The 14,692-nt window shown below is 34.6% G+C and overlaps 2 protein-coding genes across 2 annotated transcripts; one reads left to right on the top strand and one right to left on the bottom strand.

Annotated features, from left to right (window-relative positions):
* Positions 1–4,599: 4,599 nt before the first annotated feature.
* LOC144840611 (fructose-2,6-bisphosphatase TIGAR B-like) lies at positions 4,600–10,130 on the top strand. Its single transcript, XM_078696494.1, has 6 exons — positions 4,600–4,858; positions 6,262–6,299; positions 8,237–8,355; positions 8,625–8,699; positions 9,002–9,112; positions 9,228–10,130. The coding sequence occupies exons 1-6, from the start codon at positions 4,788–4,790 to the stop codon at positions 9,894–9,896; spliced, it is 1,083 nt and encodes a 360-aa protein (XP_078552620.1). The 5' UTR covers positions 4,600–4,787; the 3' UTR covers positions 9,897–10,130.
* Positions 10,131–10,426: 296 nt separating this feature from the next.
* On the bottom strand, positions 10,427–14,578 carry LOC144840660 (protein LTO1 homolog). The gene is made up of 5 exons (XM_078696566.1): positions 14,442–14,578; positions 12,170–12,346; positions 11,705–11,819; positions 11,287–11,439; positions 10,427–11,147 (listed from the first exon to the last, which is right to left on the bottom strand). Exons 1-4 carry the CDS (start codon positions 14,519–14,521, stop codon positions 11,353–11,355), a joined length of 459 nt encoding a protein of 152 aa, XP_078552692.1. The 5' UTR covers positions 14,522–14,578; the 3' UTR covers positions 10,427–11,147; positions 11,287–11,352.
* Between the last annotated feature and the right edge of the window lie 114 nt (positions 14,579–14,692).

Genomic DNA, 14,692 nt, shown 5'->3' with positions numbered 1-14,692 from the left:
CTAAAAGTGCTATGTCATCAACAGGCGGTACAAATGATAATACCTAGATCCAAAAGTCACATGCAACATCATTCATTGGTTAGATTCTCAAGTACAATTGGTAGATTAAACTACATTAGTACAAGTATCTAATTGTAGTCCATCTTGATTTATTTAAAAAGGTAAATATTTACAGATTTTGTTACAGCACACAATGCAATACATTATAGGGCACAACTTCATTAAAAAAAAATATTCATAGTACTATAAATTTATTTTGAAGGTAGAGTCAACAATATTACAAACAAAAGTTTCAGTGATCAAAATTTTAAGAAAAGTAAACTTCCCCTGGTACAGTATGTGTTATTTGTTAACATTTTTTAAAAACACAATAAGTACTAGCTGTAAGTCTTACATAATTTGTTATCAATTACTTGAAATTATGATCAGTAGAAAACATCCTTTGGGACACTCATTTTCAAAAGACAACCCTATTAAGGGAACACTTCCTCATAAAAGGGTCAACCACTATTCAGGGGACACCACTATTACTTTGCTGGGTCTATAAGGAGACACTTTGTTGGTCCTATTAAGTGGGAACTTTGTTGGGTCCATTAAGGGGAAACTTTGTTGGGTCTCTAAAAGGTGACACTTTGTTGGGTCCATTAAGGGGACACTTTTTTGGGTCTATTAAGAAGGAACTTTGTGGGGTCCATTAAGGGGACACTTTGTTGGGCCTCTAAGGTGACACTTTTTTGGGTCCATTAAGGGGACACTTTGTTGGGTCTCTAAATGGTGACACTTTGTTGGGTCCATTAAGGGGACACTTTTTTGGGTCTATTAAGAAGGAACTTTGTGGGGTCCATTAAGGGGACACTTTTTTGGGTCTATTAAGAAGGAACTTTGTGGGGTCCATTAAGGGGATACTTTGTTAGGTCTCAAGGTGTCCCCTTAATATAATAGGGGATCTAATGTAAGCATTACCTACTATAATCCGATACAGCCTGGCTGCAAATTTAAATATTATTAAATAGGAAATGGCATACAGTACATCAATTATACTTTGCATTGACTGGTACAGTCTAATGTAAACTTTACCGCACTGAGCCTAAATTAGGGGATGGGATTATATTTGAGTATGTATTACGTACATTACGTTATTTTGTAGCATTACCAAAACTATACTGTTAAAAATAAGATAAAAGTATAAAATTTGGTCAATTTATGGAACAATACATTATAAAGATTAGAATTTCTAGTAGTTTGACCTAAATGTTAACAATGCTTGGTCATTACAGTATGGTCAGTCATTCACTTGTGGGATACTAATAAAATGACCAAGCATTGTTACAAAGCAATTATTTTTGTGATCTACTCTTTGTTTAGGTTTACATTTAACGTTGCAGATTCCTGTACATTTAAATAACTTGCCAATTTATCATGCTTATTAATTTGAGGCTTATGGAGTGCAGTTGAAAGACTTTGTGAGTTACAACCCTGGCACCAGGTCAGGATTGAAGCCGGACCTTGGGATTGGAAGGCAAGCACATTTTAACCACCAAGCTACAACTCAATTACTAAATTATAAACCTTAATTTGAACATTGAATTTGAATATACTCTGAATGTGATAGTTTTTAGCGTTTTAACACTTTAAAAACAGACCATATTTCATAAATTAATTTCTTTAAATATAACTGTTGATAATTGCAATATTATTTCCTAATACAACCAGCATAATTCTTGGCTATAAAAGGAGATAATGGTCTAAAAGTAGTAAATAACTGGTACTTGTATAACTCGTAAAACAGTACCGTAAATCTTCTAATTGTAACCCTGGGTTATCATTGTTTTTTAGGGTGGGTTATTATTAGAACGGGGGTTACTATTACAGTAGAGTAATGGATTACTATTACTTATCTTTAATTAGGCACCTAAAAATAGTAACCTACCCCTAACTTTTCCGGTAAGCAACTCGACCATAGCAAAATAATAACACAGTACGAATAAACAAATTTGGTTAAACTCTAACTTTATTTTATAAACTCAAAAATACTCAATCCTTCCCCACTCCAAAGATCAACATGCATTATCTCCTTATTGTATGACAAGAATGCCGTACTGGTGTCTACAAAGAAAATCATGAAGAGGCACTGTTGGTTGGACATGTCTCAATTGAATTGTCAAGAATTCTTGCTGGATTTTTTAAATTGACTGATACTCATATAAAAGTGGAAGTAATGGGGAAAAGAGTCTGCGAACATGGTATCATGGTCCAAACAAATCGAAAAAATATTGATTGATTGTCTTGGTGATATTAACTGCACAATGATCATGAGATCGTGGGTTCAAATCCACTTGTATCCTTAGGCAAGACACTACTACCTCTTGCTTGTCTTTGTTCGGCTGACCAAAACCTACTACTTGTTCCTAGAATTAACACCAAATCTTATGGACAAAGGTCTTTTATGTTCTCTGCTGCTTCTCTTTGGAATTCTCTCCCTCGTCATTTTACTAAATCAACTTCTATTGCTATTTTTAAAAAAGAACTTAAAACGCATCTTTTTAACTTCCAATATAAGCGCCTTTGATTTTTACTTCGGTTTAGTTGATTCTGCCGCTATACAAATACCTAAGTTATTATTATTACTCAAACTTAAATTCCTCTCTCTAACCAGGTGTACAGTACAAATGGTTACCTGGTGGTAAGGTCAAAATACAACTTTGCGCTGATTACTAGCTGCATTTAGGAGTATGTTTCCATACATGATTGATTTAAAAATGACCAGGGAAATTATATGTATTGCGTTTAGAGGTTTCACAACATTAGGTGCATTTTATAAATCCAGGATATTATTACATAATCATGAATAAACACCAATACAATTACAGTACAAGAAATACACAACTGCAGAAATATATAATAAATACTATAGAGTACTCCGAGACCTATAACCCCTCAAATTCGAACTCGTCTGAGCTTTTGGGGCATAGATCATTGTGGCCAAATTTGGTGAGAATCGGATAAAAACTGTGGCCTCCAGGCTGTTCACAGACACACACACACACAGGGGTGAAAACATAACCTCCTTGGCGGAGGTAATAAATAAATAAATAGAGGGCAGTATTTAAAGTTCAGGCTCTGCCACAATGCAGCAAGTCATTAAATATTTTACAGTTAAGGGTCTTTCACACATGGTTCTGCTCCGGCGATGGCAAATTGAATGTTAAAGATGTATTGTCCCCCAAAATCATGAAAAATAAAGATTTTTAAAATCGGACTTTGAATAGGCCATTTTGCAGTTTTAATGAAGTTGTTCACTTCCATAAGAAAAAAAACGGGGGAAAAAATTATTTCACCTATAAAAAGACAAAATAAACAGTTAAATTACCCAAAAACTAATTGTCTTCCGGACAATTTGACCATTTTTTGCTTTAAATTACATTTTTCTCAGGTAAATAAAATTTTTTCAGACCCAATTTTTTGTGAGAGTGAATAACTATTATGTGACATTAAAATAACATATTCAACAAAAAAATTTAACAAAATATTTTTTTAGGGGGACAATATTAATAACTATAATATCTTTAATGTTTCCTTTTTACTGCGCTCCATGAAGATATGCATCATCAATCGATATGTGCGTAGCCGTGTGAAAGCGAAACATTCGTTCGATTAATTTGAATTGCTGGCTCCGGGGGCCGGAACCATATTGGAACAGGTGTGGAAGACATTTACTCTATGATTTCTTCACATGGCCACATTTTGAAAATTGCTACAAGCACAAGGACCATCACCCATGGTTTTAATTTAATTAAAGGGTAGTATCATTTATAGAATTTAGTTTTTTTGTCAATTTTTATCAGCTTTTTATCAGGAATAATATTTCTTGTGCAATTTGAAATTGCGCAAGGATATCCTTGCGCAATTAAAATTGCACTGCCTTTGCAATTCAAATTGCCTTGGTTGGTTGGTTCCTTACCTAGAGTGTAGGCCTAGGCCCTCTAAACATAGCCTAGGCCTACTGCACTAGTGACTCTACTTTTACTGTGTAGGTTAGGGCCTGCTAGGTAGAGCCTACTGCTAGCTAGGCCTAGACCAGCCCTATATACATAATACCTAAACCTAAGCTAGCCTAGTAGGTAGGCTAGGCCTAATAAAATAATAATTATAATTTGTTTAAATTTAGGTTTACCTGCAATAGGCCTAGCTTCTTATATTCTTTTAGCTGATTTGCCGCTTTGTCTTTTTTTGTGTTTGACATTTTACTTGCTTTGCGTTCGCACAATACTGGTTGCAAAAATTCTAGCCTAAACCTAAGCTTGTCTAGGCCCTAGCTAGTAGTAGTAGGCTGTACGCTACAGTTATGTCGTTGAGAATTGTTTTCCCAGGTTAAAACCGCATGTGTAGCATGCACACAACAACAAAAAACTGCGTAGCGAGCCGCCTAGCTTCACACTTCGCGAACACGACGACGAACACCGTGCACCAAATCCACCCAAGCATGCAATCTGAGCAATCATCCCCCTGCCGCCCGGGGGCCTCTTAATTTAAAGGTCAACTCTCTTCTCAAATACCGGCATGTGATTGGCCAATTCTAAAAAGACCTCTAAAATTTGGTTGAAAAAGAAGATGATAGGTTTAGCCAGCGCGAGAGGAGAGTGAGAGTGCAGCTGCTAGCTAGGGTAGGCTAGACTTTAATTTGTGTGCGAATTGGCAAGGATATCAAGCGTGTCATGATGGACCATGGTTATGAATGAGCCTAGCCTAGATTAATAGTCTTTCAACCAAATTACAAGCTTTTAATCATGGATCAGAACGGAAAGGATTCTAATGATTTTAACCGAAATTGTTATTTTCTGCTTACATTAGTACGACAGTAAGTATTTAGCCCATTTTTTTACTTTTTTGCAGCCTACAAAAGTACAAAATTGATTTAAAATAAAGTGAGCTTCTCTCTTGATTCTTAATAATATAGCCTAGGACTACAGTAGTATTGTATATTGATAGGCTAGTAAGTGAAAAAACTGGGAAAAACTGTAATCAATGTTTCATTGAGAATTAATCAAATTATTACTGTCTGCATAGTGGAGCCAGACTACAATGTAGTCTAGGCAGGCATTTGACCCAGCTGAGAGATAAATCAAAGTACACCTATGTTATGTTTTCTGTGCAAATTGTAACTGTTGTACACAATGCACCCCCAACGCACTCAGGAGTATAAATGACCACCACATTATATAAAGCGTATTATTATACTGGGCTTTGATTGAGCAGATCAGCATATTATCTAGCTGCTCAAACTCGTCGCTGTTTATTTACGAGCAGTGGGGGAATAAATCACTGCGTGTGCGAGGACGTGTTTGCGAGTGACCAGTCGAATCTGCGAGATTGTGGGATTTAAACAAGCGGTTGTGAAACCTCAACAGCAGCACGTATGATTGTGATGCAGCCCATTGATCCAATGAAACTAAAATTTCTTCTTCCAACTTTCCCAAACCTCATATTAATGCTGTCAAGCATAACAAAATTCAGCATTAAACTTAAAATGTAATTAACCATACTAAAATTAAAGACAAATTTTTATACAACAATAAGTAAACAATATTGCAAACTAAATAAATATCATTAAATTGTAATTTATATGTTGAAAACAAACCATATTAAAATACTATAAAAACAGGAGTAGATATTTTCTTAACAAATAACAGTGTGGTTTATTACGAGACAATAATTGGTTGGTTTGTGGGTAAGTCTACAACAAGGGAAGACTATTCAGGATATATGTCTGATAACTACATCATGGGACAGAATTCTGACTGCTTTTGTAACTGGCGCTGTTCCAATTACAGTTCTCTATACTACATGTCATTTATTGCTTTGAATTGAATTTTAGCATGCAAATGTCAAGTATTTTAAAATTTTGTTTGGAAAAGACTATTTGTCCTGTACACTAAAGTTTGTGACCAGAATTAATCAGCTAAGGGTAGACACAGGTGCATTTCTACTGAAACAAAAGAACACCTGTAAATGTTCTTACTTTATTCAGTTTAATTATGCTCTGTATAGACTTGTTGCATGCGGACACATCAAAAAGTGGACCAAAAATATCTTCACCTCATTGTAAAATACTGGTTAGCATTCAAACATTTAACCAGTATTTTACTTTTGGGCAATTATCATGTATCAAGAAATGATTAAAAGGAATTAAAACCACTGATATAAAGAATGTTTTCATATTATACAGTATAGTGTATTACAAAATAACATTTTGTTTTACAGTGGAGAGACACAGTCAAACAGAGACAAGATCATACAGGGTAAGTTTTATAATTGATTAAATACGTTTTGTTTTATTTTCAACTATGAAGTAAGCATACTGACATAATAATGTATGTTGTGTGTATTGTATAACCATTAATAATAATATCACATCTTCACTTGTTTGTTGGTTGAGACCCTCGCCCAAAACTTGCCGGTTCAAATAATTTGAAAATAAAATAAAATTCAAGTTCCTAATATTTACACTGAAGTGCTATTAACCTTCAATGATTTGAATTATCACTATATTTTAAAATGGCGTGTGGTAAAAAAAAATTTACAAAGATTAATTTATTTCCTTTTTCTAATTGATTAATTTCCTATGTTAATAATGTTTCAAAAATTGTATTCAACATGTATAGCACGTCTTGACAGATTTTATTTCGAAAACTTGCATGTCAAACATGAAACAATGTTTACATCTAAAACATGTTTGATACAAATCGTTGTTGCACCAAAAAAATGTCAACATAACCACTGTGCATGCTGGGAAGACTGGTTTGCATTTTGTTAGTGGAATGCCAAGTTAATTATAATATAAGTACAGAAAAGTCAACTGGCTCCTTGTTGAATAATAACACGGCCTAGCCAAGTTGACTAGACGTAGTATAGCTCACTGCTGAATAACTCGCTGTAAACCTCTAGCCAGTGTGACTAGACATGAAGATAGATATCCAAAGCATGACGAAACGTGTTAAGGCCGAGCTGCTGCAATGAAGTGAAAATGATCTGATTTGTTGATTTAAGAAACTTAAGTGTTCATAGCAGGAAATGTGAAAATTGCTGAGTGATGATGACTGTCCTTTTTTTGATCTTCATTCAAAAAGATTTTACTATGATTTTTCTCTACTCCTCTATATGTCCGTATAATAAATTGTTTAACAAATAACAGTATGGTTTTTGGTGAACATTGTACCGAGTACACATACAACACACTGAAATTTCCCTACCGATTTTATGATACAAATACAGTATTACTCAGTTTAACTAGTGACTACTGTTACTTAGTCATTAAACCTCAGAATTAACACAATATCCAGGCCAAATATTGGCCATTATTTAAAAATTAACATTATAGCCGCACACATTTTTTGTAATGAATAGCGCTACATATGTTGTGTACTGTAGTCTAAAGAATATAATAATAATTTATTTGGAAGCTACACTTTTGAAACAGTGGCACCTTTTCTTTGAATGAAGGTGCAACAAAACGATCCCTAAATCTGTCTTGTAACAGATTTTCACTTCCAAATATTGGCAGGTTGCAACAAGATGGAAGTTCATGCAGTGAATGCTGAAGTTTAAAATGAACTTTAACAAGAAATTTGCATTAATTGGCAGATTTCAAAAAATGAAAAGTCCTTTGACATGGATTCTTTTACTGAGAAGATAGAGTGCAATGACATGACTAAAAATGCTCGAAGCCTAAACTGTGTGCGAAGATACTACTGTACTTTAGTATGGCAATGCTAGTCCTTTGGGAGGATAGGACCTCAAAATTAATTTCCTAGATCAGAATATGTGATACTATGTCATATTTTCTCCACCTACAAATAATAATAAGGCCTTAATTAGCCCACATATTATACAGAGCCTGTACAGTAATGAAGTCTATAGTTTCCATCTTAATTATACTCTACAATCCTACTGAAATACTAAATAAAATTGGTAGTAGCATTTGAAAGGTAAATGATAACTCTGTGTGGATATTGTATATAGTATATAGTACATAGATTCCTATCCTGTACAATTATACAGAAAAATGATTTTCTATGAATCATTTTTTAGGCAAATTGCCAATATTCAATTACAGCCCTAATATCCTCAACAGCACACAAAATACTACTACTGTATATACATAAATGAGCTACGACAGTACAGTATAAACACTATCAAACACGTTTCTTGGTAAATTACTAATTATTTAATTTTACAGGCCAATTAGATGTACCTTTGTCAGAAGATGGAGAATGCCAAGCAATCCATGCAGGAATTTACCTCAGAGATGTTCTCTTCAAAAAGGCTTTTGTTAGTGACCTCAAACGTGCTATGCAGGTACTGTGAAATTTAAATTTAGTTCAGAGGATAAAATAATTTAAGTGGAGAGATGGAGTAGGAATAATGAAACGGTGACGTGTAGCAGTAAATTCCAACGATTACAATATTTAAGTTATTGCTAATACTGTACTGTAGTTATCGTTGAGCTTTCAAACAGTGAATTAAAAATAGACCTAATGATGTTATAGTTCAACCTATCACAATGCCTGAATGGCAGAAACAGACATTCAAAATAAATTTAACATTAAAATATTTTTGATTTGTAGACAGCTGAAATCATCAAGGCAAACAGCCGTGTAAAACCTTTTAAAATTCTACAAGATTTACGTCTCAGAGAAAGGGTAAAATACCATTTTTATCTTTCAAATAATATGCTTGTATTTGCCCATGACCAAATGACAAGCCTAGGTCTCTCTCTCTTTAACCCAATAGAAATACAGTATTTTTAACTACTGTAGGCCTACAGAAATCAGGAGAATCTACTGTATAGTAAACAATGGGTGTGGCATATATGCCTACTTGTATGTGCATGGTGGAAAATGTGTTACTAATGGAGAAATTGTACTTTTATTTTAGCAGATCACTTGGGATATACAATATTTTATTTTGAAAAATAATTATGTATGTTTTGTTGTACTTAAAGAGTTATGGACAAATGGAAGGAAAATCATTTAGTCTGTTAAAAGATGCATCTGAGAAAGCAGGAAAAAAGTTGAGAGACTATACAGCAGAAGGAGGAGAGTCATTACCAGAGGTAGAATGCATATTTGCCTATAATGATGCCCTTTCAAATTTGTGCAATTGCACACTACATATAAAATTGTAAAATAAGACAAATGTAGTGTTAATAATTCTCTTTCTTATTTAAGGTACGAAGCAGGGCGTCCGAGTTCTTCCATAATTTGTGTCAAAGCACTCACCAGTTATTAAAAATTGAAAAACAGACAACTGAAGAGACTAATGGTAGCAACGGAAACGGAGCTAAGAGCCGTTTCTATAAATGGACTCATTTTGATAAAGGAAAAACTGCCAGCAAAAGTCCTGGTAGTCCGAAAGAAAAATACCTTGGATTAGGTGGCAGATTGGATGCAAGCGCTTGTCTAGGATGCTGGGGTAAACGAGAAAAAGATGTTCAAAGTAAACAAGATGCCAAAATACAGATGGAATCAAACCAAAGAACTAAAAATGGCAGTGACTCACCTGAAAGCCCCGGTAAAAACGGAGAGCATTATAGCCCTTTTAATTTAACTAAAAGCGCAGCAACAAGTCCTAATGGAGAAAACATACTAATTGTTAGTCATGGGGTTTTGTTGAAAGAACTGATCCGGCATTTTGTGGAAGATTTAAGCTGTATCATTCCTGGTGGAAAAGGAAAAGCATTACGGACAAGTCCTAATACAGGCGTTTCACAATTTATGGTTCATATAGGGGAGGATGGGCAGGTATTACAGTTAGAGTGTCTTATGGTACATAGTATTCAACATCTACCGGGGGCACACAAGTTTTCTTCTGTACAGATAGAAACAAACAGTAAATGACATCATATAAAGTAAAAAGACGTTCATAAAATAGTAGTACAGTACTGGTACTTTTGAGCAATAAATTTTCAAAGGTGTATTATTAAGTGAACGTGTGTAAACAAACAATTTATAAATACAGGTAATTATTGCCTTGAGAATGAACTGGCATGTTATACTACACAGTATCTGTGTACAGTACTTTATATAAAAGCATGAAAAAAGACAAATAAATACAGAGCTTTATATTTCAAATATTTTACTTTAGCAACTTCTTTATGTATTTTATTGAATATGTCCGTTTTGACTTCTACACAACAAACTCTCATCTGCACTCGTTGTTGTCAGCCACCTGTGAGTATGCATTAGATTCGGATGTCTTTATGTCTGATATTTAGATAATTATTAAATGACTATTAAATTCAGATGAAAGAGATAAAATATCTCTTCAATAATGAAATATGATAATAATATTTATAAATTTGATAAGGCCTAGAGAAACTGCCAAGTAATCTACTACACATTAATTTAAAATTAAAACCAATATAAAATAAACAAATGTTATATTTGCCTCAGTTTAAAAATTTTAATATTGAATATCGAAACATGGCTGGCTATGGGCGCTTGACCTTTGACAAGATTGCCTAAAATTTGTAATTTCAAACTACACTACTTGGTATTGTATATTCAGGAATAGCCGCTCCATAATCTCTGCTTTTCTTTCTTATATCTATACATTTGTTATACTTTTTGTTTACTTTTATATTATACAAATATTGTTGTTATATTAAAAATATAGGCCTATATAAACACTCTTGACATGATTTCATAAAACATATTTATACTCATACAACTCTTTCATAACAAAATATTTCTTCTATCTTCTAAAAGTCTCGGGTCACTGTACATAATTATAGACTACCACACGTGTACTTCTATGAATAAGTGGCTAGTTGGTGACAAGAACGCTAGTTGATCATACCCAGTACCGTTTTGATTTCATGATCATTCGGGAAAACACCACACAACTGCATTTGTTCATAACTACATAAATTATCAAGATATCGCGATCACAGTCATGCTTAGGAAATTTCCAATAATGGTTATCAGAGGACTGACAAAAGTTACTTACTTTAGGAATTGTTGGAAAGTAAAAATTAGAAAAAAGCATTTCTAGAAGAAAGATGTGTTGTGATAATTCAGCTTCTAGCAAAACCATTTCTTTCGTTTTTGAAATATCTGGGTATTAATTATATTCCACCATTTAGAACACTGAAACGAAAAAACGATGAAAACAATTTAGCAATATTAAAACAAAACTTACTTGCAATGATTGTACTTTTACTATTTTAACTCAATGTTATAATTGATTTTAAAAGATAGCAACAAAATATTAAAATAAAAGGTTTACATTTCTTCCAAAGTTCAAATATCGGCCTGATGTTCAAAATGTCGTCCGAGTACCTCAACTACACTATCAAAATGAGAATGAAGGTTGTGGGTTGCTTCTCTCTGGAGCTTCACCATCATCATGTTGTACTTGAACTCCTAGAAGAGAGGAAACCTGAAAAAACAAGAGATACAGTAGCTTGACAGTTCTCATTATTTGCGACTGGGTTGTAATCAGCCGATCTCTTCGCTGTTTACATGCGAGCATTGGGAATAGATCACTGAAAGGGGTTTGTGAGTGACCAGTCAATTATTCTTATTGTTAATGTAATGTTGGTTAGCAATTGCTTCAAAACAATTCAAATCTAGGATTCTATGTCGATGTGTGGATGGCATACCTAGGAGAATTAACCTTTAACCTGAATACATTATGTACTAACCTGTTTGAACTTTGATCTGATTTGTGTCAGTTTTACCATGTAATCATCAACTGAAGGGTCCGAAAGGTCAAAATCTTCTAACATACCAAGTAAGGAGGCAAATGCCTTCATTTTCCTGGCAACAAAACAGAATTTTAAAAAATCAGATAAAAAATTGTGATAAAAGAATAAACTAAAATGTAGACTGTATGCAAAATCAGCACTGCATTTATCAAACTATATTTGGATCCTGTTATAGTTATCAAGAGAAAGTTTAGAAGGAAATCAAAATATCCAATCCAATCATTTTTATACTAATAATCTTTGCTTTTAATATACTAACTGTATTATATCTGACACTGACAGACAATATTTTGGGCCTTATGATTCTGGTAAAAATATATAATCCATGATCTATTTAAATATTTCTTTGTCACAAGAGTTTTACTTTTATTTATTAATTTATATACAGTGTAGTGACTAAACCTTGTGTTCCTTTCATCTTTCTTTTCCAATATGTTCTTCCACGTCAAGACAAACCCATGATAGAAGCCAATCTCTTCTCCGATCTGTTTTCCGAAACCTATTCCCTTTTGAAAACCATTTTTCAATCCTCTGTCTTTCCCTTCTTTCTTGCCAACTGAGAAGCCATCTTTTTCAAATCTTCAAAATAATCAAGAAAGCCTTCCCTATTAAGTATTAGCCTAGTATTACTATTATTAGTATAATTAATTATTTATAATATTAATAGCCTATTGTTTTTTTTTTTATTTCTTTCCATGTGACATGTATTTCATTAAAAAATGATGTCACTATTGTAATGATTTTGGGGTAGAAGAAAAAGATAGAGGGCGGCAGATGGAAGCAGAGTTAGGCAGGAGGAGAAGCAGAGAACGGACGTGAGAAAAAGGGCAGAGAGGGATTGGAGAAGGAAGGCAATGGAGGGTTACCTCGAGCTGCGTTAAAAAGGAGGGAGATATTGGAGCTGGAAAAGCGGAGAAGCAGGGAGAAGACGTGTTAAAAAAGTAGGGACATTAGAGAAATTGGAAAACAAAGTGTAGAGAGATTAGAGAAAAGAAAGAGAAAATTAGAGCTGAATAATAAAAGGAGAGTTAAGACACAGCAAGTAAGTTAGCCGGAGGGTACAGCCTACCGCTTGGTTGTATCACTATTTGAGATAGCTGAGCCGGAGGTTGCACCTACTGGTTGTGTTACTGCTTGAGATACAGTAAGCCCGTGGTACACCCTGTGGTTGTGATACTGCTTTGCTGGTGGGTACACCTATTAGCTAGTGGTTAAGACTACTGGTGGTTACGTGCTGTGGAGGTTACACCATTGTTGGTGGTTACGTTGCTGTGGAGGTTACACATTGTTGGTGGTTACGTTGCTGTGGAGGTTACACATTGTTGGTGGTTAGGTGCTGTGGAGGTTACACATCGTTGGTGGTTACGTTGCTGTGGAGGTTACACATTGTTGGTGGTTACGTTGCTGTGGAGGTTACACATTGTTGGTGGTTACGTGCTGTGGAGGTTACGCCATTGTTGGTGGTTACGTTGCTGTGGAGGTTACGCCATTGTTGGTGGTTACGTTGCTGTTGGAGGTTACGCCATTGTTGGTGGTTACGTTGCTGTTGGAGGTTACACCATTGTTGGTGGTTACGCTACTATTTGAGGTTACGTCATTACTGGTGGTTACGCTGTTGTTTCAAGTCCGGCGTAATAGCAGAACTAATCTAATTAATTATTATAATCGGTTGTTACCAATAATTTGGAATCAAAGAAGAATAAAGGAGGTCACTCCAAAAATTGTAATTGATTTGTTTGTTTCATTCGAGTGTGCTGCAGTACCGCAGACCCCTCCACCCAAAAGGGAACGAACCCGAGAACGGATTTTCGTTACACTATTCATAAAAAAATAAACCAAATTTACCAACAATAATGTTATAATGTTTAAAATGTTCTGAGTCGATTAGGTTTAAAGTTTTCAACTTACTATTGTTAAAAAAGTGTTCACGAGAAGTGGTGGTAAAGATGACATACCGTAAAACCTCGAAAAGAAGCCCATGGGCTTAAACCTCGAAAAGAAGCCCTCTCTACAGTTTCCAAAAGTACTCTTGAAAAGAAGCCCATCTCGAAAAGAAGCCCAGGGAAGATAGTATGGGCTTCTTTTCGAGATAGACTACTACTGTATTAAGAATGTAGGTTTATTAACTGAACGTCAAAGGAACAGGAATAAACAATACAAACACGTTACTGTAGATAATGCCAGATACTTGTGATGCAGACTGATGATAATAATTAATATGTATGATCCTGTTTATCATACATTTATGACGATGATAACGAAATGATTGTATTTGACGGTGTTTTTTTTTGCTTTTTTTTTTCATGGTTGAAAAAATGTCTCAAAAGTCATATTGTAGTAGAAATTCACAAAAATACAGCATTCATTTGGAAAAGAAGCCCCCCCCCCACCCCTTCTACAGTTTCCAAAAGTACTCTCGAAAAGAAGCCCATCTCGAAAAGAAGCCCACCCAAGAGCACTAAAAAAAGAAGAAGCCCATGGGCTTCTTTTCGAGGTTTTACGGTATAAATCCGGTAAACCGCTAGATGGCTTACTGATATAAGTACGAAGTAACCAGACCAAGCAAGATGGTGCTTACAATGGAGGAGGCCTTCTTAATTTAGCCTAAATTTTAGGATAGGTCTGACCCTAATCCCTAGCTAGCAAGCCTACTCTAAATCATGAATCATTTTACCTTTCCTCAGCGCAGATAATTGAATCAAATAGATCAGCTCTGTCTATATCATCGGTTATCCTATCTTCAGATTCAGTCATTTTATAATTTTCGATAATATAAACGAATTATATTACCACAATTATCGATGTTTTTGATAACAGCCGGCCAGCAGAGAGAGGGAGCTCAACTAAGTCTGTGTATGGCGCGCAACTAGTGCATTTTTGTTGTTTTATGTATCGTTTACTTTCCATTTTTTAATCCCCATCTTC

This window comes from Antedon bifida, chromosome 1 (genome assembly GCF_963402885.1).
Source record: "Antedon bifida chromosome 1, ecAntBifi1.1, whole genome shotgun sequence".
Taxonomy (NCBI): Eukaryota; Metazoa; Echinodermata; class Crinoidea; order Comatulida; family Antedonidae; genus Antedon; species Antedon bifida.
This window is presented reverse-complemented; position numbering and strand designations above follow the sequence as displayed.